The sequence below is a fragment of the Hesperophylax consimilis genome, chromosome 20 (genome assembly GCF_061612785.1).
Source record: "Hesperophylax consimilis isolate HC1 chromosome 20, BYU_Hcon_1.0, whole genome shotgun sequence".
Taxonomy (NCBI): Eukaryota; Metazoa; Arthropoda; class Insecta; order Trichoptera; family Limnephilidae; genus Hesperophylax; species Hesperophylax consimilis.
In genome coordinates, this window is record NC_142855.1 from 24,848,064 (window position 1) to 24,874,895 (window position 26,832).

At 35.3% G+C, this 26,832-nt stretch overlaps 1 protein-coding gene across 1 annotated transcript; it reads left to right on the top strand.

Moving 5' to 3' along the window:
• Positions 1-451: 451 nt before the first annotated feature.
• LOC149414413 (salivary endonuclease-like) lies at positions 452-19,199 on the top strand. The gene is made up of 5 exons (XM_089644167.1): positions 452-743; positions 2,009-2,303; positions 3,242-3,495; positions 5,446-5,601; positions 18,387-19,199. The coding sequence occupies exons 1-5, from the start codon at positions 537-539 to the stop codon at positions 18,636-18,638; spliced, it is 1,164 nt and encodes a 387-aa protein (XP_089500293.1). The 5' UTR covers positions 452-536; the 3' UTR covers positions 18,639-19,199.
• The last annotated feature ends 7,633 nt before the right edge of the window (positions 19,200-26,832 follow it).

The window sequence follows — 26,832 nt, forward strand, 5'->3', positions numbered from 1 at the left end:
GTTATGTGAACAAGGCAAACTGATAGGTGTAAAAGGAACCATCGGCTACGGAGGACGAGACCTAGGGGCAAGTCTTTGGCCTTTACCACTCTTTTCCTCTCTTGTAAACACTATAAGGCAAATTTAATTAGTTTTGTTATTTTGTTAAGTCTTTATCACACTTCCCGCAACCTCCGCACAATTGCGAACGAAAGATCTTGTGCACCACCAGTTGTCTTCGATACTATTTATTTGACTTTTAAGCCAAATGTCCGAATCTAAATTGACACCGAGAAGTTTGACTGTTGTTTTAGGTATAATATCGCTGCCGGAAATAAAAATAGGTGAATCTTTTATGAAATGTTGACGTTCATTTCCACCATCCAGCACAATTTGTATTGGATTATATGAGGGAACTTGAGAGGTTACGAAGGAATTTCACAAAAATCACATCTCCAGGGCAACTAACGATTTTTTTTGGTCATAAGTATCCGAAAATCTCCTACTTTAGCGAGAAAGGCCTTAATTTAATCAGATGATCAAGTGTGGAATTAATTATGTATATATTTTCTGTTTTAGCCTCCTGTTCAGTGACTGTGTCGTCTCTGACAGAACCACAGCCCGTGTACGCGACTGGTGGAGCCCTGCTGGCCCCCTCGGGCAACTCTGGCAGTATCGCCTTCTCCGACGGACAGGTGGTCACCATGGCTTGCCCCAGTAGTACCTTGAGCCATTCCTCAACGACCAGCAAGCCAGTGGAAGCCGTGAGTAGTTTTCTTTTGGTTTATTATGTATGTTAATAGAGATGATGTCAGATGCCAGATGATGTCATACTATGCACAATAATATCATTGTACAATTTAAGCGAATCATTTATCTTCTTAGGATCTATACGAAAGATAGCTTTAAGAGTATCTTATCGATGACCATATCATTATACCCGCGCAGGGGTCGGTGGTGGTCAGAAGAGTTCATAACTCCCGGCTGGGGTCAACGGCCATCAAAAGGAGAACAGACAAAAGAAGGCAAAGGGCAGCAGCACTGAGGGGACATTTCTCCATCAATGGACATTTCTCCATCAATGGACATTTCTACAACCGAGAGACGTCCTTCTTCACCCCTTTCCTACGGCAGCCAGATGTCTGTGTGGGTCACCTCGCTGGTCTCCACCCAGGAGGTCATCAACCTCATGCTGGACAAGTATAAAGTATACTCCAATGCTCAGCGGTTTCCCTTGTTCGTCGTCAGGGATAATGGAGAGCAGCGACGTTTGAAGGATTATAAATACCCTCTGCTGGTGCGGGTGCAATTGGATCCGCATGAAGACAACTCCAGACTATTTGTGATGGATGCTGACAAAACAGGAGAGGTTTCTTCCGAAGATGCTCAGTTCTTTAATTTGTCTATATATGAGTGTGAATCTATTCTCCACATATACGGTAAAGTAGAGCAATTAAAAGAGAGATTTTTCAAGGACACTCATTGAGTCCCCTTTAGTTTTGCTAAGCATTGAAACCTCTAGCTAAAATTTTAATTATAAGCAAGTTTGGAATAAAAATTAAGGTTATACAAGGGAAAGTAGTACAATTTCGAAATGAATTCAATTGAATTCCTAATCAATGTTAGAATATTGCAAGTTTTTAACTAAATTAAGATATTATGTCCGAATGTAGTTATTTCATATCGTATTAGGGATTGCGCTAATGATAGATGATATATTTACTATGTTTAATAATACATTCGTTTATACTAATAGTTTATCAGGAAACCTACCAATACCTTAAGAAAATTTGTTTCGAGGTTGTGAGTACATTCCTGTTTACTAAATGTTTATAAGTTTAAACCTATCAAAGAAATTCCGTTCTTAAACGATTTACAATTAATTTAGTTTTCTTAATAAATTAGCAAAACTCATATTTCTACATGAACCTAATACCTAATACAGAGCTTTTGTACTAGCGTTTGGTCTAGGGCTGACCTTGCTTGTAGCATCAACCCCCAAACTAGCTTAACTCAATGTTATTTTCAGAATCTCGTCTGCACCGGAGGAACTTCTTTCTCGGCGTCGAGCTGGCTCTCCGGCACGATTGGTTTCTCCACTGTGGCCTGCACAGCACACTCCAAGCCCACCGAGGCCAGGGGGGGCAACTGCGTGGACGGAGGTACCATCATCACTGTGGGTCTGGCCGCCGCAGGCAAGGCGCACACCATCATGACTATCTGCTTCCACGAGACCAAAGCCGAGGTGTTCTATGTGCTTTACGACCAGAACCCTGATAACGCTAAATACATGTCTGGTGTAGATAGACCTCTCACCTTCTCACGTGAGTTAAAAAATCATATTTTTGCATTAGTCTACACATAGTCTACGTCATCTTTGGGGATGATGTGTGGGTTTTTTTTTAACCGGAATATGAGTTGAGTGATTGGCATTCAAATTTGGTGCACTCATTAAAAATAATCCATACCTCCAAATATTAATACTGATACGTATAAACTGATTATGGTGTTTTATAGCCAAAGAATTTACCTATATTTTACTGTTTATTTTGAATTGTTAGAATTTATAAAAAAGTATTAAGAAATCTGAAATGCAAACTCGGCATAATATGCCAAAAATTGTTGCTCATTTGCATGAAAAAAAGTCGACCCAATCGAAAACAAGGTTATCTTACTCTCTTTTCTTGGGCCAGCTAGTAGCAAATTTACAAATATATAGACTGGAGTCAATACCGCTTCTACCTAAGCCAAATCCTATTAAATAGTACCGGCATTCACTTAGAATATTAACTGTTAACGAACGGAATCAATTGATCACGCCTTAGCTAAGGATTGTGTATACGATTTCTTTCAGTTCCAAGAACTTAGTTTGTTCACCCCCACTCAATAATAACGAAGGATATAATTAAAAAGCTGTACAAATTGACAGCGGATCCGAGACCTCAGAGGCCGCGCTAAAAGTAGCGGCTTTTGTCTACCGACTTTCGGAATCATACTCTGACCATGCTCGCAAATATCGCTATCTGACCATAGATGACAGATTTCGTCAATATGGTATTGAAATAGGGCTTAGAATAGACCTCCAGAGACGCTTTTGGAGACGGTCTGTTCTCTTTGGCCCAAACCTTGCCAGACCCGGAACAGCTGATTTTATAAAATCTCAATAGGAAACTAGGTTTTCGCAGACCTCACAAAGTCTTCGAGTTTGCCTTTTTCCCACAATGTGAACCTTTTCAAATGACTTTGTCTTCTTTGTTCATAGAGGGCATCTACTTCCCCGGCCTGAGCGTGAACACGTTGTATACCCAGGACTCACAGAAAGCCGCGTTTGACACGATCCTTGGCTCTGGGGCCGCCGAAAAGTACATCAATACTACCCACTTCCTTACTCGAGGACACCTCGCCGCCAAGACCGACTTTGTATTCTCTCCGGCGCAGAGAGCTACCTTTACATTTGTGAACGTGGCCCCGCAGTGGGCACCGTTCAACAAAGACAACTGGAACACTCTGGAAAAGGTAATCTTCTTAAAATCTTCTTGTATCCAAGATGGAACATTACGTTATTGGGTTTACATTACGTTTATATATTACCTATTTTGTTGGGTTGAAATTTCAATTCATTAACGATAAATTTGTATATCAACGTGAATCATTTGTAATTTAACTAAACAAAAAAAATCGCTTTTTACCTACTGTTGTCGTCGGCTGTACAGTATAAATAAGCCCGAGGCAGCCAGCAGTCAGTCAGTCATCAATCCGCCGTCAGTTAACAAGGCACAACGAGTCGCGCTTCTCTTACTCGCGCGTTAGGACAATATTCTTGGCTCCGCCCGGCCCAACTATGGACTCGATCGGGACATCATCATAGCGCCTTGGCCACCGTCCCTGGCCAGCGCTACATCGGATCCTAGCGCCCTGGTTCCAGCGCATCTGACCAGCGCTTCATCCATGCACCATGACCACTACGAGGTCACGCAGCATCCTCACTGGTCTACGCACCTCCCGCTCAACCGCCTACAAGGTCCACCGCACCTTCGGCCTTCCCGTCAGCAATGGAGTACCTGAAGACCCACGTTCTTCGCCAGTGCCTGACCGTCTTCGAGTACCGGTCACCAGCGCCCGGCGTCGACTCACTGACCCGCGCTTGACCAGCCATCACATCCAGCATCCGGTGAATTCAACATCAGTCCTACGTCAACTCTCATCACGGCAAACTGACTCAATAAACACTGTGACCTTCATGACACGTCTTTCATTTCGTGCCTCTCGCCAGATCCCCAAAAAACAATTTTTATACTATAGCAAAAAGGCCAAAATTATTTTTATAAATTATGTTCATTATCCAAAATCACGATTAAATATTATTATTTAATAGCCTATATTTGATCATTTAAAACACAAATAAATAAAGTAGGACATATCCGTACTAGATATTTTCTATACCTTTTGGTCAAAAACTTTTTTTTTTCGGTTAGGTTGGGTATTTTGTCAAATATAAATTTATTTTTTGCATAAAAAAGGCCACGCAGCAGTTCCTCTTATTGAAAATAGAGCTTTTGGTCGAAGAACCGACTCGTTCTCATGTGACAATTTAATGTTAACAGTGTACGAACGTTTGCGCGCGTTTACCGTATATCAAAACTTTTCACTGGTGCCGACGGGATTAATGACACAGTTCCTCGGAGCATCTTCCATCGAAATACTGGTATAACAAGTACAGATTTTTTTCCACCTGACGCTTATGCTTCAAAGATAGCAATTCGTTTGTTAAGATGGGGAATGTGTCAAACGCACCGCCCGTTTCTGCAGATGTTTGAAGGCCGCAGTCATTTTCCCTCACGTAACATTAAAGATTTAGTTATTTTTATTTCATATGTGCGATTGTGGGAAATGAACTCGTCACAAAGCAAGCACGCTCTGTTTAAATCACACCCACCAAACATGCCATTTTTACGCTATCTAAAAAATACACTTTATTCAAAGAATAATCTTAAGCTGCCATCCATCATTAAAGATTTTAATTCTATTATTGATAATTCTATATAATCTCCTTAATTTGTTAAAAAACAACAATATTGTCCGGTCTCAAACCATTCGCTGTTTTAAATAAGGTATAAATTAAACATATCAGCAATTAAAAGAGGGGTTAACGGCCTCCCTCGTTGAGTGGTTACGATCATTTAATGTAATGTCATTAATTTGTGTTCACAACTAATTCATTAATAATAATGTACAGCACTAACTGAAGTCTCCGGCGTTGCCCGGGCTTGCTATACCAAATCTAATAAGTAACACAGACAACAGACAACAGAAGCATATTGTACGAAACAAAGTTAATATACTAAAAAATGTGGTTCCAAGGATTTTTTTTTAACAAAATTTGAAGAATTAGTTAAAAAACCGCAAAAATTTAAAAACGTTAATCTCGCAAGTAATCTTTTGACTTCGTTAATTACAACGTTTTAGAACTTGAGACTGCGTATTGGGGCCACAAACGCAAGGACTAAGGTCTACACCGGCACCTGGGGCATCCTTCAACTGAAGGACAACAGTGGAACTGCAAGGAACCTTTACCTCAGTCCTTCAGGAAGTAAGATCCCTGTGCCACTGTGGTACTACAAGGTAAGATATTACATAGTACAACTGTATATTTATATATATATATATATATATATATATATATATATATATATATATATATATATATATATATATTTTGTCCTCTTCCCGTATTATGTTGATCCAGTAAGAAGTTGTTAGACTAAGTTGATCCACCTTTAACACCATATAACTTGGCTATTATGGAATACATCTGAATAAATTGACAACAGTGGTACAATAATTATCAATGTTGCCAGTTTGCCAGAAAAACCATTTGATATACTGTTAGTAAAATTTTCAAAATTTGTATGGAAATCGGATGCATAATTTATGTTGATCTACCCAAATTGGCATACTTATGTTGATCTCATATATATTGATCTATTCCCGTAGTATGTTGATCTACCCAAATTGGCATACTTATGTTGATCTCATATATATTGATCTATTCCCGTTGTATGTTGATCCAGGTAAGAAGTTATTAGACAAAGTTGATCTGTGTCCCTATATATGGTTTTACTAAATGAACCAATCAAGGGGCAATCGGTGGACTGTTCATCACAAGGTTTTATGTGATTCCGTAATCTTTTGTGATATTGAACTCAAAGTATTAGTCTCTAGAGTCGAATATCGCATGAAATGACTGTGAAATGGTACCGTTTCAAATCAAAATGACGTGTGTTGCTTGAATTGTTTATAAGAAATGTATGCGTATTTAGATCGAAACGAAAATTTCGCAAAAACAAATCCATAAAAAATCATAACTTAGCAGGGGTACACGGGTTCATAGGGTGAGGTTTGTCTAGGTCCTGGCGGCGGATGCGTTTTCCCATCTACTGCGTGGCGGGCCGGATCGAAATAAACTGGTTGAGGGATACCTTTCGACCATAAAAATCCAAAATGGCGGCAAAAGGAATAATGTTATGTAGGAAATTTTGAACCTGTATCTTTTACCATCTCTCCTGATTACGCTTCGTGACTTAGTAGGGGAGGCCGGGTTCTTGGTTATAATGGGTAATTAATGGATGATTGGACGCGGTTGGAGCTAACTAAAAACTGTCCAAAGAAGCGAAGCTAGCAGTCCACAATGGAGTGCTGGTACCTACCCTAATATATGTTGCTTGAATTGTTTATAAGAAATGTATGCGTATTCAGATTGTAACGAAACTTTCGCAAAAATCAAATCAATAAAAAATACCTACTGCGTGGCGGGCCGGATCGAAAGAGACTGGTTGAGGGATACCTTTTGACCATCAAAATCCAAAATGGCGGCAAAAGGCATAATTTTATATGGGAAATTTTGAACTTGCATCTATTACCATCTCTCCTGATTACGCTTCGTGACTTAGTAGGGGTGGCCGGGTTCTTGGTTATAATGGGTAATTAGTGGATGATTGGACGAGGTTGGAGCTAACAAAAAACTGTCCAAAGAAGCGAAGCTAGCAGTCCACAATGGAGTGCTGGTACCTACCCTAATATATGGAAGTGAGGCATGGAACTGGCAGAAGAAGGCTGAAAGTAGACTGAATACTGTAGAAATGAGATCCCTGAGGCATATGTACGGTAAAATAAGTTGATGGTATATCTGGTGCAATATCGCACCAGAGTCCCAACTGCTACCGTCTGGAGCCAGTGAGACTATGGCATCCCCAATTGGGGTTGTTGTGAGACTGAAGATATTGTGAACCTCGAAGGAGATGACGGGGAGAAAGTTGGGAGAGTACCTGGCTATTCAGATCTGGTTGCCAAACACTAATTGTAAAATAGTACAAATTTATTTTAGTAAAATTTATTTGAGCCCGCGACCTTCGGATTGCTAGTCGATAGCCTTACCCCTCGATAACGGAGGCCGTCATTTAGGTACGTTTTAAATTATGTTTTACATTTGAAAGTAGAAGTTTATCACAATTTGGGAGGAGGGTATGTGTACCGCCGCCCCGGGAACCATTTATTTGATAACCCACACTTCTGCCATAGGTCTCCCCAAGTTGTTTGATATGTTTGGTGACTTATCAGGAGTGCCCGAGTTTATGGGGTGAGGTATGTGAGGGGCTTGGCGGCGGATGCGCCTGCCTAATAACTGCGTGGTGGGCCGGATCGATTAGTCCTCTTTCAACGCATCGCCTTGCAACGCAGTAGGAGAGTTAGATTCTTATGTATATCACTCGAACACACTGAACCCCAGATTACTACCCACCCATCAAACCTATTTACTTCCCAGAACTCACTCTCTTTCGTTTCCTTCAAAATTCCCCCAGCACAGCATTCACAAAGATGACATAGGCCCTGAGGGTTACGATTTTCCTCAGGGCCTCCTGTGTGGATATGATGTAAAAAATATAAGAAATAAACAACAATCTCGCTAAACGTTGGCGGTGACCTATGGTAGGGGTGTTGGTTATCTAATAAATGGTTCCCGGGGCGGCGGTACACATAATTGTAATAGTTCTCGAGGGCTCTGATGTACAGACATTATGGCTCCTGTTGATTGACGAACATATACTAAAACATCGTTGGTTGGAATCGTAGCTTGAAATGACTTTAGCCATGTTTAGTAATAAACAAATTAGAATAAATTTTTTAACAATCATAATTTAAAATTTGAAAAATTTAATTCTCACCAATCTAATCGCCGCAATTTTAATAGGCACATATTATGGATATTACGCTTTGGTTCAACTTAATCATTACAAGAAACTTACGTCGGGAGAAATGATAAAAGATACATTAAAATAAAATTTTATTCAATCAATGTTCAAAATTTCTCTTACAAAATGACTTAGACAAATCCCGGGCACCCCTGCTAAGTCACGAAACGTAGTAAATGATGCATTAAAGTTACATTTTTGTTTAATCAAGTTCAAAAGATTTTGTTGATCTCATATATATTGATCTATTCCCGTAGTATGTTGATCCAGGTAAGAAGTTATTAGACAAAGTTGATCTGTGTCCCTATATATGGTTTTACTAAATGAACCAATCAAGGGGCAATCGGTGGACTGTTCATCACAAGGTTTTATGTGATTCCGTAATCTTTTGTGATATTAAACTCAAAGTATTAGTCTCTAGAGTCGAATATCGCATGAAATGACTGTGAGATGGTACCGTTTCAAATCAAAATGACGTGTGTTTCTTGAATTGTTTATAAGAAATGTATGCGTATTTAGATTGAAACGAAAATTTCGCAAAAACAAATCCATAAAAAAATCATAACTTAGCAGGGGTACACGGGTTCATAGGGTGAGGTTTGTCTAAGTCCTGGCGGCGGATGCGTTTTCCCATCTACTGCGTGGCGGGCCGGATCGAAAGAAACTGGTTGAGGGATACCTTTCGACCATAAAAATCCAAAATGGCGGCAAAAGGAATAATGTTATGTAGGAAATTTTGAACCTGTATCTTTTACCATCTCTCCTGATTACGCTTCGTGACTTAGTAGGGGAGGCCGGGTTCTTGGTTATAATGGGTAATTAATGGATGATTGGACGCGGTTGGAGCTAACTAAAAACTGTCCAAAGAAGCGAAGCTAGCAGTCCACAATGTAGTGCTGGTACCTACCCTAATATATGGAAATGAGGCATGGAATTGGCAGAAGAAGGCTGAAAGTAGACAGAATACTGTAGAAATGAAATCCCTGAGGCATATGTGCAGTAAAATCATGTATGACGGAATGTGCGTATGCTGTGTCTATTCTACAGGTATTTTATAAGAGCCTGTTAAAAAAAGCTAGCAGCATTGATCCCCGGTGCACCGTGCACGTGCGTGATACTCGAGCGGAACACAGGTTCACAGTAAAGTTGATGTTATCTATGTATGAACGGGTCGTTTCTCCGACTCGTTTTACCGTAAGTCGGCTCGCATGTGGAACGAGCTATCAGCATCTGTTTTTACTCGTCCATATAATTCGCGCCTCTTTAAGACCAGCATTAATAAATTCATTCCAACAGCCCCTACCTTAACCCGCCTCATAACGCTGCCCAACCGGTTGGCGACATAGTTTCTATGTATTTAACGTGTAAAGACAGGGGCGCTCTTGTGATAGGTGTCACATAAAAAAATCATACCGCCGAATTTGAATATGGAGACTTACAAAAACTTCCGTCTGGAGCCAGTGAGACTATGGCATCCTCAAAGGAGACCTCAAAGGAGATGACGAGGAGGAAGGTGGGAGAGTACCTGGCTATTCAGATATAACCAAACACTAATTGTAAAATAGTGCAAATTAATTTTAATAAAATTTATTTGAACCCGCGACCTTCGGATTGCTAGTCGAGAGCCACCTCAAGTAGTTTGATATGTTTGGTGACTTAGCAGGAGTGCCCGGGTTTATGGGGTGAGGTTTGTTCGGTTCTTGGCGGCGGATGCGCTTGCCTACCAAATGCGTGGTGGGCCGGATCGATTAATCCTCTTTCAACGCATCGCCTTGCAACGCAGTAGGAGAGTTGGAATCTTATGTTTATCACTCGAACACACTGACCCCCAGAATACTACCCACCCATCCATACCTATTTCCTTCCCAGAACTCACTGACCTTCCTTTCTTTCAAAATACCCCCAACACAGCATTCACAAAGATGACATAGGCCTTGAGGGTTACGATTTTCCTTAGGGCCTCCTGTGTGGAGACGATGTAAAAAAATACAAAAAATAAACAACTATCTCGCTAAATCGTTGGCGGTGACTAATGGTAGGTGTATTGGTTATCTAATAAATGGCTCCCGGGGCGGCGGTACACATAATTGTAATAATTCTCGAGGGCTCTGATGTACAGACATTATGGCTCCTGTTGATTGACGAACATATACTAAAACATCGTTGGTTGGAATCGGTGCTTGAAATGACTTTAGCCATGTTTAGTAAAAAACAAATTGGAATAAATTTTTCAGCAATTTCAATTTAAAATTTGAAAAATTTAATTCTCACCAATCTAATCCCCGCAATTTTAATAGGCACATATTATGGATATTACGCTTTGTTTCAACTTAATCATTACAAGAAACTTACGTCGGGAGAGATGGTAAAAGATACATTAAAATAAAATTTTATTCAATCAATGTTCAAAATTTCTCTTATAAAATGACTTAGACAAACCTCACCCTTTGAACCCGAGCACCCCTGCTAAGTCACGAAACGTAGTAAATGATGTATTAAATTTACAATTTTTGTTTAATCAAGTTCAAAAGATATTTTTAGCATGGATTTGACGTTTGCGAAAGTTCCATTTCAATATAAATACTCGTGAGGCAGTCTATCCTCTGTAAGTATAAAGTCATTTTCATAGAATATGGATGTACTAACAGGATCTAAAAAGTACGACAGCGCGCGCGAAATTGGCGGTTAAGTTACAACGCATGCAAGCCGTCAAGTTTGTCAGAAATATATAGATCAACAAAATAAATCGTGTAAAATGTATATGGCACCGAAAAATGGGCGTGGCTTACAGCAAAATCTCGATGACACAAGTTGATCTGTAGGGATTTACATATGTATGCCAGCTTGAGTAATGGATCAACATATCCGGAGTGGATCAACAAATGCAAACGGATCAACATATACCTGGCGTACCGTCGCGCGAGATCAACATAGTACGAGAGGGGATAAATATATATATATATATATATCCCGCTACATTTGTTGCGTCCGACCCCTAAAAACTCCATAGCATTGCAGCGTCCACCGACTTACAGCGTCCGATATACGGACGCTGCAATGTTTTGACCTCAAAATTGGCCAGAACGATGCTTACCCCATGTAGAATCGTATGGCAAAAATTTTTGTGGAAGCAAAAAATGTCTCAGAATGTCTGGAAACGAATATTGAACGTTTGACATTTTGCCGACAGGTTCGCTACACGATGTATATATCGAGCAGTGTATGTTTTTATTCATTTCTACGATCTTGCCGCGTCCACGAAGTAATATAATTTTCGATACATAACGACGATCATGCTGCGTCTACGCATTACATCGTTAGTATTGCGTCCTCAAGACCGATTACGAGTAGATATTATTTTATATACATAACGACGGTCGTGCTGCGTCCACGCATTACGTCGATAGTACTGCGTCCCCGTAGCCGCTCATGAGAATATACTATTTTTAACTCATAATGACAATCATGATGCTTCCATGCATCACGTCGATAGTATTGCGTCCCAGTGAACGATCACGAGTAGATATTATTTTGAATATACAACGACGGTCATGCTGCATCCACGCATTACTTTGATAGTATTGCGTCCCCCTGGCCGATCACGTTGAAATATTATTATGAATACATAACGACGGTCTTGCTGCGTCTACGCATTACGTCGATAGTACTGCGTCCTCGTGGCCATTCGGAGTACATTGTTAAATATTATTTGAGCGTTTGGTTGAGTAAATCATCAGATTTGGCAACATTTGGTTAATTTACAACGATGCCGCTTGATACTCAGAACTAAGAATCGTCTTGCGTGGTTTTTAATGCATAAAGATGATTTTGCTGCGTCTACGCATTACTTCGATAGTACTGCGTCCCCATGGCCATTCACGAGTACATTTTTATAAATTATTTGAGCGTTTGGTTGAGTAAATCATCAAATTTGGCAACGTTGGGTTAATTTACAACGATGCCGCTTGACACTAAGAACTAAGAAGCATCCTGCGTAGTTTTTAATGCATAACGACGATCGTGATGCGTTTACGCATTACGTTGGTAGTATTGCGTCCGTTGTTGTTTTTTTTAAAGAAAAAGCTTTTTTTTTGGGAGCGAAACCCGGTCGGCACAAAGTATAAAAAATAAAAGTGGTGTTTACAAAGTTATTGTTTTATTTTAAATTAAATATTGTTGTCAATTAAACAAACAATTTATAAGTTCCCGAATATTATCTGAATATAAAATAAACCTTATAGAATAAAATAAAAACCTCAAGATATGAATTGAAATCTAGCAAGAATATCGTAACACAAATTGTGAGGATTATTATTAATATATTCATAGAATTATAACTATATATTTTATCACACCTTCATAAATGCAATGAAAACTTTAACTTAAATGAAATCAACAAAAAATCTAAATATAGAAGAATACGTATGTGAAACATACAGCGAATGCACTAAAATCTTGAACAATATAATAAATCTACTAATAATCTTGCACTTAAACATAAGGAGTATAATTTGAAACATGGACAAACTTCTGGTATACCTATGTATTTAACATTATGTCCACAACCAGATTTTTTAATACTATCCGAGGCACACTCGCATGCAATACATAAAAATATACCAAGTATTCCAAACTACAAACAATAAGTCACAAATTATCACAAAAATAAAAGTAGTGGAATTGTAGTCTATGCTAAAGAAAAATTTACTGATATCAATGTTAACAAAATACCAATATGTAACGCAAACTGTTTGTCAATTAATGAATCTAAATAATTAGCCAATTAATATAATCGCATGTATCGAATACATAGCTCGTTATACCCTTATAGTCCAGTAGGTACCCAAGCGATTCCTTCAGAAACTTGATCAGGGTGCTTAGGCTGTGAACATCTTGGAATAATTATCGATAATAACATCAAATAGAAAAGTCAAATAAACTCCACAGTAGACAGAATGAGAAAACTTATCTTTATGTTTTTTAGACTTAGAAATACTGTATCATTAAAAATACTTGAAGGTATTTATTTTGCACTTGCACATTCTACACTACTAAAATATGAAATCGTGGTTTGCGGGGGGGGGGGGGGGTACGTATAAATCATACCTACGTCCACTTGTGACAATTCAAAAAATATTAATAAAAATCATATTTAAAAAAGCCATATAACTATCCAACAATAAATGTTTTCCAAGGTTTCCCGGTTCCCCTTCTCACAAAAATTTATGATAAAAATACTCGTACATTAAGAACTTCAATTACATAAAGATTTATTTGATAAAAATAATATTCCATAATTAATTTTAAGCTAAATAATTATTTATATTGGAGGACTAACCGTACCACTAGTTCGAACTACAACAGCAAAACATCATTATTTATTTAACGGTATAAAATTATTCAATAAATTACTCCTGGATATATCTGAGGAAAATTCTGACAGTTTCAAAAAAAACAATTTAAAATTCTCTAATACCACCTAATAAATTTTCTTATTGTTTTAAATTATTTATTTATTTATTTTATTTCAGGGAAATCAACAGTTTACAATGTGGTTCATTTATACACGTGTAATTTACCTAACTGAGAAACCAATTGTAGATTTCCGCAATATTCTATTCTATTATGTATGTAAAAATTTAAAAACTATACTTACAAGAACTAAAAAATATTAAATTTATCGAAGAAAGCAAACACTTAGTGGCTTGACATTATACAAAATGAAACAAATACTTTGTTTTAAACCACTTCATTTTTATTTATATTTCGTCGACCGGTTTGGATTGAACCCAAATATTGTATAAAATAAATATAAAGTGGTTTAAAACATAGTATTGTTTTATTTTGTAAAAAATATAACGTTATTCAAGAGGGAGATTATTATAACATGAGATTATTTTAATTGGAGATTATTATAACAGGAGATTATTAAAACAGAAGATTATTATAACGTACCACTACATAATATATGTCATTACATAATATAATAACATTTTATGCAGTTTGGTACACGTTTAATACATTTTTAATATAGTTTTTATATTTATTTTGGTTACATTGAAAACAGAATCAGAGAGAATGTTATTATACATATGTTGAACATATTCTTCTAAGACAAGCATTTTTTTATTTTTTATTTTTTTTTTTTTTTTATTTATTTATTTCACGCCTATTAAGGCTTTTACATACATATATATAAAAAATATTTACGAAATTATACATGAAAATAGTGCAGGAAACGACAATTAAAACAATTGCAGAAAAATAAATATAAAGTCAAAATATCACTCAATTTGATTTGATCTACACAGAATGCAGGCACAACATATAAAAACTAGATTACATGAGCGTGTGTGCCGTGTAGGTACTTTCAAATCAATTCTGCTTAATAAACTCCACATATTATGTTTCTGCTTATCATTCCTTGGTATTATTTATAACTAACCTGTTTTTATTACTTTTATTGTATTTTCTTGTAAGGCTATTAATAGTTTTTGTAATAATATTTGCAATATAAATATGTAAAAATATATTGCTGTCCTCTCCTAAGCACAAGCATCTTACTTATCAGAAAAGTGATTTAAATATTATTTAATATTATGTTGTAAATATTGTAACACTAAAGATGTTAAGAAATAAAAATAAAAAAATATTTTTATTTTGAACTTAATGGTATTAATAAGTTCTCATTAATTAAAATATTGCAATTTGAGGTTGAACTAATTAAGTTAAATATAAAAACAGATGTTATTATATTGAATACGTAACGACAGAAGTTCTGCGTCGATGGTTTTGTATCCTCGTGACCAATCACGAGTAGATATTATTTTGTATACATAACGACGGCCGTGCTGCGTCCACGCATTTCGTCGATAGTATTGCGTCCCCATGGCCGTTGGTGAATTTGTACATTTTTATGTATTGTTTGAGTCCTTGGTGAAGCAAAACCCCCGATTTGGCAACATTCAGTTCATTTACAACGTTGCCACTTAGCACTCAGAACTAAAAAGCGCCTTGCGCGGGTGGACATTTTTGTAAGATGGTTTACAGTGGACGGTAAATTGATATCCCGACCTTAAAATGTCCGACCGCCTCTGCAATGGAGCGAACTGGCGCGTTATGAAATGATACATTTTTACTAAGGATATTGTTGTAAAAAAAATTGTCGCACGCCTGCGCCCAGTAGGTACGTTTGTATACAAGGTGCAACAAGATATTTATTCAAACTTCTCACTATCAATAGACAGTTTGTTGTCAGGTCTGGTGTGTTTCTGGATGTCAAAAAAATAAAACATAAATGTATATACATATATTTTTTATATACCGCACAAGAGTCTCAACCGCTCCCGTCTGGAACAGCGAGACTGGCATCCCCAATCTGAGTACTAGGGTGAAGGTATTGGGGAGGGGAAGAAGATGAGGAAGAGAAATGTAGAAAAGTACCTGGCTCTTTATATCTGGTCACTTAACACGGCAAAAGCTTGGAAATAACGTTTCCATTCGGAATGGTGGTCACACACCAGGGCGATACTGAGATTATATTTCACTCTGGAACGTGCTGCAAACACACTTTATATTATGTTTAATGTATTAATTGTGAAATAACACAAACAAATAAAAATTTATTTGCGCACGCCGGGTTTGACCGTCAGATTACGGGCTTCGGATTGCGAGTCGAGAGTCTTATCTCTCAACCACAGATGCTGTAATTAATTAATTAATTCACTATGAACGTGAAAACTTCACTAGAAAAGTAAGAAATATTTTGTGTTGTTTATTTATTTGTTAATTTATTTAGTACACCTAATAGACGTTTATATTCTAGTTTAATAGTTGAGTATCGCAGTTATTATAAATTCTTCAAAATTAAAACAATAGAGAAAACAAAATAGAATGAAAAAAAAAATGTTACAACAAAAGCGTATAATAAAATAAGATACATTGGTAAAAATGATAAGAAGTCTCACATAAGTAGATATTCAAAATAAAGAAAAGATTGCAAAAATTATAGATATCTATTTGTCTCGATATATAAAAGAATTAAAATAAACAATATTTATATTGATTATTTTTAAGGTGAAATATATCTCCCATATCAGAATAAGTCATGTAATCCTAAGGGGTTTAATAATATAAGGGGCATAACAACGGCCTAAATTTACCTTTTGAAACTCTCAAAACAAATCCAAGAGTCTTAAGGGCCGTATATACGGAAGACGTAAAAATTAAATCGACCTTCAAAACGCCATGTAACAAACAAATAATATACACTCGGACGCAATAATATATTATTCTGTATGGACGTGAAACCTTTATTAGAATAGTCAGCAATATACGGCAGACGTAACAATTAAATTAGAGTGAACGGACGTGAAACCTATATTAAAAGGAACCTTCAATATACAAAAAATATACACCCGGACGTGAGTATGTACGTGACGCTAGAAATGTATGAGAGTGTAATAAACATCAAAACCTGCATTATTATGAATATTAAAAAAATATGATATTAGCGATTATCGTGAGTAAAACATAGTGCAATATTCACAAAAACAATCTAAAAAAAAGAACTAGAAGTGCTGGACGCCCAAAGACGGATTTACGCACGGACGCAATAAATGTTGTGGGACCTATATATATATATATATATATATATATATATATATATATATATATATATTTTATATTAACTCCACACAGGAGGCCCTGAAGAAAATAATTTCCCTCAGGGCCTATGTCATCTTTGGGGATGCTGTGTGGAGGGTCTTTTTGTGGAGAGGAAGGAGTGGACATGGCTCTTGAAGAGTCCCAAGTTGTAGGAGGGAGGAAACACAGAGGCCGGCAGTTCGTTCCACAGCTGAACAAATCGTAGAAGCGACCCGTTCTCATGTGACAAGTGTCAACTGTGTACAAATGTTGGGCACGCGTTTGGCGTGTATCCCGACTACGCACCGGTGCCGAAGGGATCAATGACGCTAGTTCCTGTCTAATTATCTTAATATATAAAAATCACGTGTCACTGCGTTCGTACACCTAGGGTGTATCGATTTTTAACTCTTTTTTTGTTTTCAAATTCCAAGTTGAAAAAAAGTTGCTACTAGGTACCACAACTTACCACAAAAAGTTTATTACTGTTTTTTAACTTGGAATAAACACAAGAGTTACGATTTTAATTATTTAAATTATAAAAAAAAATTATATTTTTTGAAAAAAATTAAAACTTTAGGCCTTGTGCGGGAGACCTAAACATTTTTTTAAAAATCCAAAACTTTTTGTGGTATGTTGTGGTACCTAGTAGCAACTTTTTTTCAACTTGGAATTTGAAAACAAAAAAAAAGTTAAAAATCGATACACCCTAGTACACACTAATCTATGAAATCGTCAAATTGATTTTAATGAAATTTTGTGAACGTGTTTAGTTGGTTCTAACTTGAAAGATATGACAGTTTTAGACCTGATAGTTGGCTTTGTTATCAGGATTTAAAAAAAAAAATAGCTTCAATTTTTTTTTCTACAGATTGCTTTGAAATTTTGACACAACGTTGCATTCGCGTTACGCGTATGTTGTTTTAAAATAAAGATGTCACCGTAAAAAACACGATTAAAAAAACAGCGTAATCTTTTGGACAGATATGCTATTAAACAAAATGAATAAGTATAAAAGTTGGATATAAAGCAACACGCGCTATTGTTTTTCTATTCGCACAGACAGAATGAGCCACAGCAACGCGTAGCGGGGTACAGATGTTGTACGAGGTATTGAGTTATTTTATTATAGCCTTCTTGTAACTTTATCCCGTACTGTTGAACACATCTACAACTTCTGTGAATTTCACAGTGTGAAAGCATCGCCAATAGCATGCAATTTTGGTACAAGCAACTTTCTAAATGACCGAGTCTTGATATTGCTGTTTCATTGAGTTATGTTATTACAGCCTTCTTGTGACTTTATTTCGTGTAGTCGAACATATCAAATCCACAAATTCTGTGAAAGCATTTCCAATAGTAATCTAGATAGAAGGAACAATCTAATTGACTGAGTCCTGATATTGTTGGTCTTCATTAGCACCTGTCTTCGAAGATTAAACACTGTGTAAATTACAGTCTATTGACTATGAAATATTTCACATCACATTAAAAGCTACTTATAATTTGCAGGTAGTACACGAGCCCAGCACCGGCAAGGCCACCGCCTTCCTGGGACTGAACAACCCGCACGTGACTCTTGCCGAGGCGCGAGCTCTGGCGTTCTGCACCGACCGGTGCGCCGGCAACACCGCATTCAGTTGGCTCAACTGGCAGAACACCAACGTGGGCATGGGCTTCAGTATCTGCTGCAATATCGCGGACTTCAGAGCGGTCGTCACCCGCCTGCCCGCCTTCACCGCTAACGGCGGACTTTTCTCCTAGACGTCTGTGCAACCTGACTTCAGATTTTTGCAACCTAACCTAAGCGTTTTACAACTCAAACTAAGATTTATGCAATCTAACTTAATATTTGTGTAACACGACCTAACCTAACTCCAACTCCAACTGGTAGAATACCGACGAAGGTATAATCTTCAGCATCCGGTGCATAATCAACTAACTCAGACATAAGGCTGCTCGCCTTTACCGCTAACGGCACACTTTATCTCGTAGACCTTATCTCGTTCAACCGGACCTAAGGTTTGTGCAATCTAACCTAAGATTTGTGCAACCCAACCTAATCAAACTCTACTTCCAACTGGCAGAATTCTTACGTGGGTATTCAGCATTCACAGTAATATCGCCGAAATCAGTCACTGGGTTGCTCGACTTCAACGCTGTCATTGGACTCTTATAGTGGACATCTGCGCAACCTGACCTAAAGTTTGAACAACCTAACCTAAAATTACATTTTTAAGACTTTTTCTACTACAAATTCTAACATTGACCACCTGATCTGATATCACTGTTAATATTTTTTATAATCTTGCATTCTAAACAATAAAAAGCTATTTCATAAAGATATGTTTTATTCTAAAACATAATTTATCCAACCTACAGTTGTTACTGTTACCCAACCTAACCTAACCCTTCAGGCCTCTGGCTTATTTACGATATAATAGCTGAGATTTGAGAAAAAATTGTGAAACTTTGTGTTTTTTTTATTATTTTTTTTTTATAAAAAATGAGATACCATTAATATATTTGTCTGATTTTTTTTCGTATTATGTTATTTGAGTTCAATGTTTAGACGAAAAAAGGTGAGCAATTTTTAACTTTTTAACGTTTGAGTTCAAAATTTTCATATCGCAAAAATGATCCAAATTTTTAATATTATAATATGTATTTCATCACCTTTGTAAAACAGTTTTTAGTTTTCGGATACGTTCAGAAATATTCCATTTATTTGGATTTATTACAAAGCGGAGATACGCACAAGTTCTCTGACTTTCTGACAGCATATTTAAGAAATAAAAGTGTCAATATGCTAATGGATTGAAGGGTTAAGTTAGTCAGAATTTGTTTATTTTATTAAGATAGAAATTATTTTACTGTATACAATTCTAACTTTACAGTCTAACAAAGAAATTCCGGTTTTATGACGGTCTAATTATTGCCAATCTTAGTTCTTATTACGCAATAATATATTATATAAGTAAAGATAAATGTATTACATCATAATTACCCCTCCAGGCATTGGAAGGACATTACTAGCCACAAACATCATATTTCATTATAGCCTCTGAAGGACAGATCTGACCGGCAAGTCAATACATTATAAAAGTTTTATTTTTTCTTTAATGCGTAGATATGTGACGTGTTCGAAGGATTCTTCGCAGTTTGTATCAAATATTTATACATCATTATATGGATAAAAATTTTAAAAAATATCATACTGTGTGATTACGAATTGGAGACATTTTTTCATTGACAGTTGAAAGTTAGAATTTAATTAGATGTTTTATTGCATAAACTGCATAAGAAGTGAATTGAATGTATTCTTAATAATTTCCTACACAAAACAAAATTGTTTTAAAATATATTGTTAAATATTATTTTTTTTTATTATTTCAATGTTTTGTTCAAATAAAAACATTTCGAAGATAATTTTATCTTGTTTCAAAAATGTTATTTCTTTCATCGAAAATTTCAAAAATAAGAAATATGTTTAGACACATCGGAAGCTATCCGAAATTCCTAGAAAATTCACCATATGTCGTTGGTAAAAATATTTAAAAATCTGAAGGGTTAATATACTCAGTTGAACGATAGCTGCCCATATTTGATGTCAACGCTCTAGGCCTTGTGCCATGACTGCTAAATCTGAAGGGTTAATATACTCAGTTGAACGATAGCTGCCCATATTTGATGTCCACGCTCTAGGCCTTGTGCCATGGCTGCTAAATCTGAAGGGTTAATATACTCAGTTGAACGATAGCTGCCCATATTTGATGTCAACGCTCTAGGCCTTGTGCCATTGCTGCTAAATCTGAAGGGTTAATATACTCAGTTGAACGATAGCTGCCCATATTTGATGTCCACGCTCTAGGCCTTGTGCCATGGCTGCTAAATCTGAAGGGTTAATATACTCAGTTGAACGATAGCTGCCCATATTTGATGTCAACGCTCTAGGCCTTGTGCCATGGCTGCCAAATCTGAAGGGTTAATATACTCAGTTGAACGATAGCTGCCCATATTTGATGTCAACGCTCTAGGCCTTGTGCCATGACTGCTAAATCTGAAGGGTTAATATACTCAGTTGAACGATAGCTGCCCATATTTGATGTCAACGCTCTAGGCCTTGTGCCATGACTGCTAAATCTGAAGGGTTAATATACTCAGTTGAACGATAGCTGCCCATATTTGATGTCAACGCTCTAGGCCTTGTGCCATGGCTGCTAAAATATAGTTTGACGATTTTAGCTAATTTATTTTTATAGAAACTAAAAATATGTTAATTGTGAATACAAATTAAAATGAGATAGATTTTAACCACAATCAGAAATCGAAGGGATAAACGGGTAAAATTCGGTTTAGGGGAGTCACTCGAATAACCGAAATTGAACTTGATTTAGACTGGGGAATCCGAATCTGTAAGAATTAGGTGGGGGTCGGCACTAACTGAGTTATAGGGTCTTGAAATTTCGTACGCGATACATAGAAACCATGTTTCATTTATCAACTATGAATTAAAAATAATCAAATTAACAACTATTTTATATTTTTGAAATTTCAGCAGTGTGAACCAAAAAATAAAAAGTGTTGCCATACAATAATAATATCAATGTTATTAATTGAATGCATGGAAAATTCTTAAAATTAAATATCATTAACCAGATTTGTAGGCAAGTTTTTTAATAATTATTTTTAAATTAAAAAAATTAATTTTAATGTAAAACAAAAAATACTACCCAAATAAAAAAAAAATTATGTTAACATTCTGAAAATTTAATAACATTTCAACAAGATTTTTAGGAAAGTTTTTTTACATTAAAATGAAATTTTACCAAAAAAAAATTATATGTTTAAATACTTTGATTTTAATAGAGTATATGGTATATTTAAATTAAAATATGTATTATTAATTATTATTTTTTTTAATTATCATTAAAACAAAGTTAGGTAAGGTTACATATTTAATTTACTTAATTATTTACGTAATTTTGTTCATGAACTGATTTGTCAATAGGTAAGTACTGTATCTATTCTTAATATCTGGCTAGGTAATTTTATTAGCAATTTTTTTTAATTAGAAATCGAGGTAAAAAAAGTTTTCTATTGTTTCCGGCACAATATTGTTTTGTGTTGTTTTGTTTGACGACACCATTGAATTCCAAGATATATTTTTAATAGAAATTATAAATAACCATGAATTTATTCAAAATTTTGAAGATTTGTGACGACAAAAGCGAAATGTTGTCTAAGTTAGTCGAGTGGGGCCTAATTCCTGCGGATGGTAGTTATAATTGTCCAGATTGTGGGCAAGCGATGAAGTTGAGGTTGGAAGAAGATCGGTGAGGGATTTTGGATTGTTTTGAATTTTTATGTCTGCGGATATTCGATTGTTTATGAAGTGTGTTAAAGAAAGGTTTTTTTAGTTCCGATGGGCTTGTAATAGAAAGTTAGCACGGGGAAAGAAGAAGGCTGAGCGGTGCAACAAAAGAGTAGCGTTTCGAACCGGTACGTTCTTTGCTGATTCGTCAATTTTTGGGTGCAAGGTGCGTCGTTACGGCTTTCTGGCTTACAGTTGGAATTGGCGAAAGAAGCGTTGGTTGATTGGGCCTCTTCTGCCGGGAAGTTGTACTCGATGCTCACTTTGGTCGCTTAGAAAAGATCGGCGGCCCGGGTAAGGTCGTTGAAATTGACGAATCCAAGATTGGTAAGAGAAAGTATCATCGTGGCCATTATGGTGAAGGACAATGGGTCTTCGGCGGCTACGAACGTGGCTCCGGCCGCGTGTTTATGGTAGCCGTCGAGTCTCGGAGCTCTGAAACTTTGGTGCCCATAATCGAGAAATGGATTGAAAAGGGTACACTGATTATCAGTGACTGTTGGAAGGCATATGACTGTCTGTCGGACTTAGGCTACACGCACCAGACGGTGAATCATTCTGAAAATTTCAAGGACCCTGATTCTGGAGCCCACACAAATGCCATTGAGTCCTCTTGGCGGGCAGCCAAATCTTCCATGACGTCATCTGGTAGAATCAAAGCTCATGTACCTGGTAATCTAGCTCGATATATGTTTTTAAAAACTTGCAAATAACGCGGGAAGGACCCTACTTTGGAGTTATACCGTTTAGCTGGACTCTTGTATAACCCGCGTATTCCACAGGAACACTTCGAGACGTGCGAGTCTGATAAGGACACATCGGACGAAGAAGGTTTTTCCGATTTATAAGGTATGTTTTTCTGCTGTTATCTTGTGTTTTTACTGAATTAAGAAAATCAAATTAATAACTATTTAATACTTTTGAAATTTCAGTAGTGCCAGCCAAAAAAAGAAAAGTGTTGCCATATATCTAATAATATTTTTTTACAAAATAGGTTAGGTTCTTAGTTTGGGTTAGAGTATGCAGAAGAACATGGGAAAAGGGTATTAGAATTAAATCACAAACCAGTGTATACAAACCTAGCGTAGCCCACAAACTACTTGAAAACTGGGATAAAACTCTAAAGGGAACGCGAGTGGGCGTTCTTAAAGGGTCATTTTTTTTATAGAAAATCACAATTAGGTTAGGTTATATATAAATTTAATATTTACAAGATTTTAAATAATAAACTACAAATCTGGCAAATGATATTTATTTTCAGAATTTTCCATGCATTGATATTATTATTATATGATATATAACACTTTTTATTTTTTGGTTGGCACTGCTGAAATGTCAAAAGTATGAAATAGTTGTTAATTTGATTGTTTTTAATTCATAGTTGAAATAATATACAAAACATGTTTTCAAAGTGTCGCGTACGAAACTTCAAGACCCTATAACTCAGTTAATAGTGACGACCCCCACCTAATTCTTTCAGATTCGGCTTGAAAGATCGCGACATTGGCGTCGAATTGAATTGAATTGAATATAATCTTTAATTGATTTAGAATTTTTGTACATTTTATGTATTTTCTCCAATAGAGTCAAGTCAATTAAATCTTTATTGAACCACTGAGGGAAAAAAATATTTTTACATTTAATGTAAGGCACACTTTTTTCTATGATATTGTGAATTATTTTATAGAATACGTTGATATTTTCGTTAATATTTTCTTGTTTTAAAAAAGTGCAATCAGTAGCATTTAAGCATTCATTAATGTGATTAAAATCAGCTTTATTAAAATTGTGAAGTGATTTTTTGCACTGTAGATTTGGTATTTTATTTAGTAATACGCTAATATTTAATGGAGGATGATAGTTATCTACAGGTAATAATATTTCACTTGATTTTATTACAGTTACTGAAGTATCACTTGAAAATACCAAGTCCAGTATTTTTTTATTACAATTTTCAATTTTTTTTTTTTTTTTTTTTTTAATATTTTTTTTTATTTTATAAAATACAGTATAATGTTTAAATTTACATAGTAAGAACATATTTCAATAAAAATAAACATGTTTACCTTTACAAGAGTCATAAACTCGTGTGTAAAGGGAAAATAATAAAAACTTAACATACATATGTAAATAGAAGAAAAAAAGAATCATAAAAACATATAAAGTGAAGAGATTTTAGTTTTTTTATACAATAATTTATAAAATAATATAGTGAGATATCATCGTCATTCTAATTCGTTAAATAATTTATTGTAGTGAAGTTAATTTTATTTTTAAATTTATTAAAGTCCGGTTCTAATCTCATCTCAGTCGTTAATTTATTAAACCATACCACTCCAGTGTACGTGTAATAGTGTTGTGCAAAACTGGTACGCATTAATGGAGTCCATAAGCGACCCATTGTATTTTGCCTATTGCTCTCGACACGAACCATGGCATGGTGTGACTTCTTATACAGATCTTTGTGGATTTGAAGTAGCGTATTTTTCGTATATGTATTTTTTAGTGATGGGACTTGAAAATCTTGGAAAAGTTGTAAGGTTGGGTAGTCTGATGGTTTTTTTATTAAAATTTTTATTAACAGCCTTTGAGTGATTTCCAGCGGTAAAAGTGATGATTTGTAAGCTCCCCCCCACGCAACGATACCATACTGTATTATTGAATGGGCTAGAGCGTAGTAAATATTTTTAAGAATTTTTAGGTTAAGTATATTTCTTAGACTAATAAATATGTAAATGAGTTTTCTTAATCTATTTATGATATTGTTTATGTGAGTTTTCCACTTAAGTTGACTATCTATTATTACACCTAAATATTTAATTTCATTTTTATTTCCTATGGATAAACAGTCATTATTTTGGCAAGTAGATTTTTTTGATATGCATTTTTTTGAATGTATTTTAATATTTAATGTAATAAAAGGGTTTATTTTGTTTATACTAAAAATAATATAATATGTTTTTTCAATATTTAATGTTAATAAGTTTTTATCAAACCATTCTTTTAACGTATTGATATCATTGTTAGCAATTATTTCAAGTTCATTCAATGAATTCGCTTGAAATATAATTGCAGTATCATCTGCATATGAAATGAGTTTTCCTGTTAATGGTAATTTAAAGATATTATTAACATATAATATGAATAGAAGAGGGCCCAATATGGTGCCTTGTGGTATTCCAAAGTCACTTGTGTTCGGTTCACTGAGAGTGTTATTTATTTTTACATATTGACTTCTAGAGTTCAGGAAACTTTCTATCCACATTTTGGCATTATCTATAATTCCTATTTTGTTAAGCTTGTAGAGTAATTTTTTGTGACTTATGCTGTCGAAGGCTTTTTTTAGGTCTATGAATATTGCAAGAGATTTTTTGCCTTTGTCTAGTGCTTGATGTATTTTTGTTGTTAAATCTATGATTGCGTCCTGTGTGCTTATTTTTTCGCGAAATCCAAATTGTTGGTCACTCAATATATTATTAGTTTCAATAAATTTTAGCAGTTGCTTTTTTGCTACCTTTTCAAAAATTTTTGAGATATTTGATAATACTGATATAGGTCGGTAGTTATTAATTTCTTTAGTATCACCTGATTTAAAAATCGGTGAAATAATAGTTTTTTTGTAAATAGATGGAAAGATTCCTTTTTTAAGACTATTATTTATGATATGTGTAATAGGTTTTTTCAAAAAGTTAAGATTTTTTTTCAGAATTTCAACGGTTATCCCATCAAAACCTGGTGCGGACTCAGTTTTTAGGTTTTGTATTATAACAACAGTTTCTTGTTCGGTTATCGTTTCGAATGTTTTTATCGTTTTATTTAATGAAGCTACTGGAATTCCTGATGTGGTGGTATTATTTATGTTGTTAGTTATTTCGTTTGCGAGATTTTTTCCGACATTTGAAAAAAAATTATTGAAAGCATTCGCACATAGTTTTGGGTTATCAGAAACTTGCATCATATTATTGTTAATGTGTAGCTTTGAAATGTCACTTGTCTTTCTTTTTTTATCAATTATTTCATTTATTGTATTCCAAATTTTTTTACCACTGTTACCTGAATTTAACATCTTTTGTTTGTAGAATTCTTCTTTGGTCATTTTAATTAGTGCCGTTAGTTTATTTCTGTATTTTTTAAAGTGTAAAATAATCGAATTATTTAGTGGGAATTTTTTTGTAAGTTTAAATAATTTTTCTTTTTCTCTAATGGAAACCACTAGACCATGGGTAATCCATGGTTTAATTTTTTTGAATTTTTTTTTATATATTTTTTTGTGTATTTCACAGCTTGAATCTTTTATATGCTTTTGTAAGATGTCATGAAATTTTAAAGCACTATTATTTACATCTTCTGTGCAGAGTATAGATTCCCATGTTTCGTGAGACAGTTTTTCATGAAGTATTTGTTGGTTTATCGATATTTTAGGCATGTTAGATTTATTACTATTATTAATGTTTTGTTTTTCTATGTTAAGGTTAAGAATACATGTATGATGGTCCGTTATGTTGTTTCTCCATATTATTGTTTGAAGATTATCAATGTAGTTGGAATTACACCATATGTGATCAATACATGATGGTATTTGAT

Excerpts from the sequence above, each read along its gene's own strand:
- LOC149414413 (XM_089644167.1), top strand. The coding sequence starts at position 537 with ATGTATATATTTTCTGTTTTAGCCTCCTGTTCAGTGACTGTGTCGTCT. Across the intron at positions 3,496-5,445 it reads ACTGGAACACTCTGGAAAAG|AACTTGAGACTGCGTATTGG; the intron begins GTAATCTTCTTA and ends ACAACGTTTTAG. Across the intron at positions 5,602-18,386 it reads TGCCACTGTGGTACTACAAG|GTAGTACACGAGCCCAGCAC; the intron begins GTAAGATATTAC and ends TATAATTTGCAG.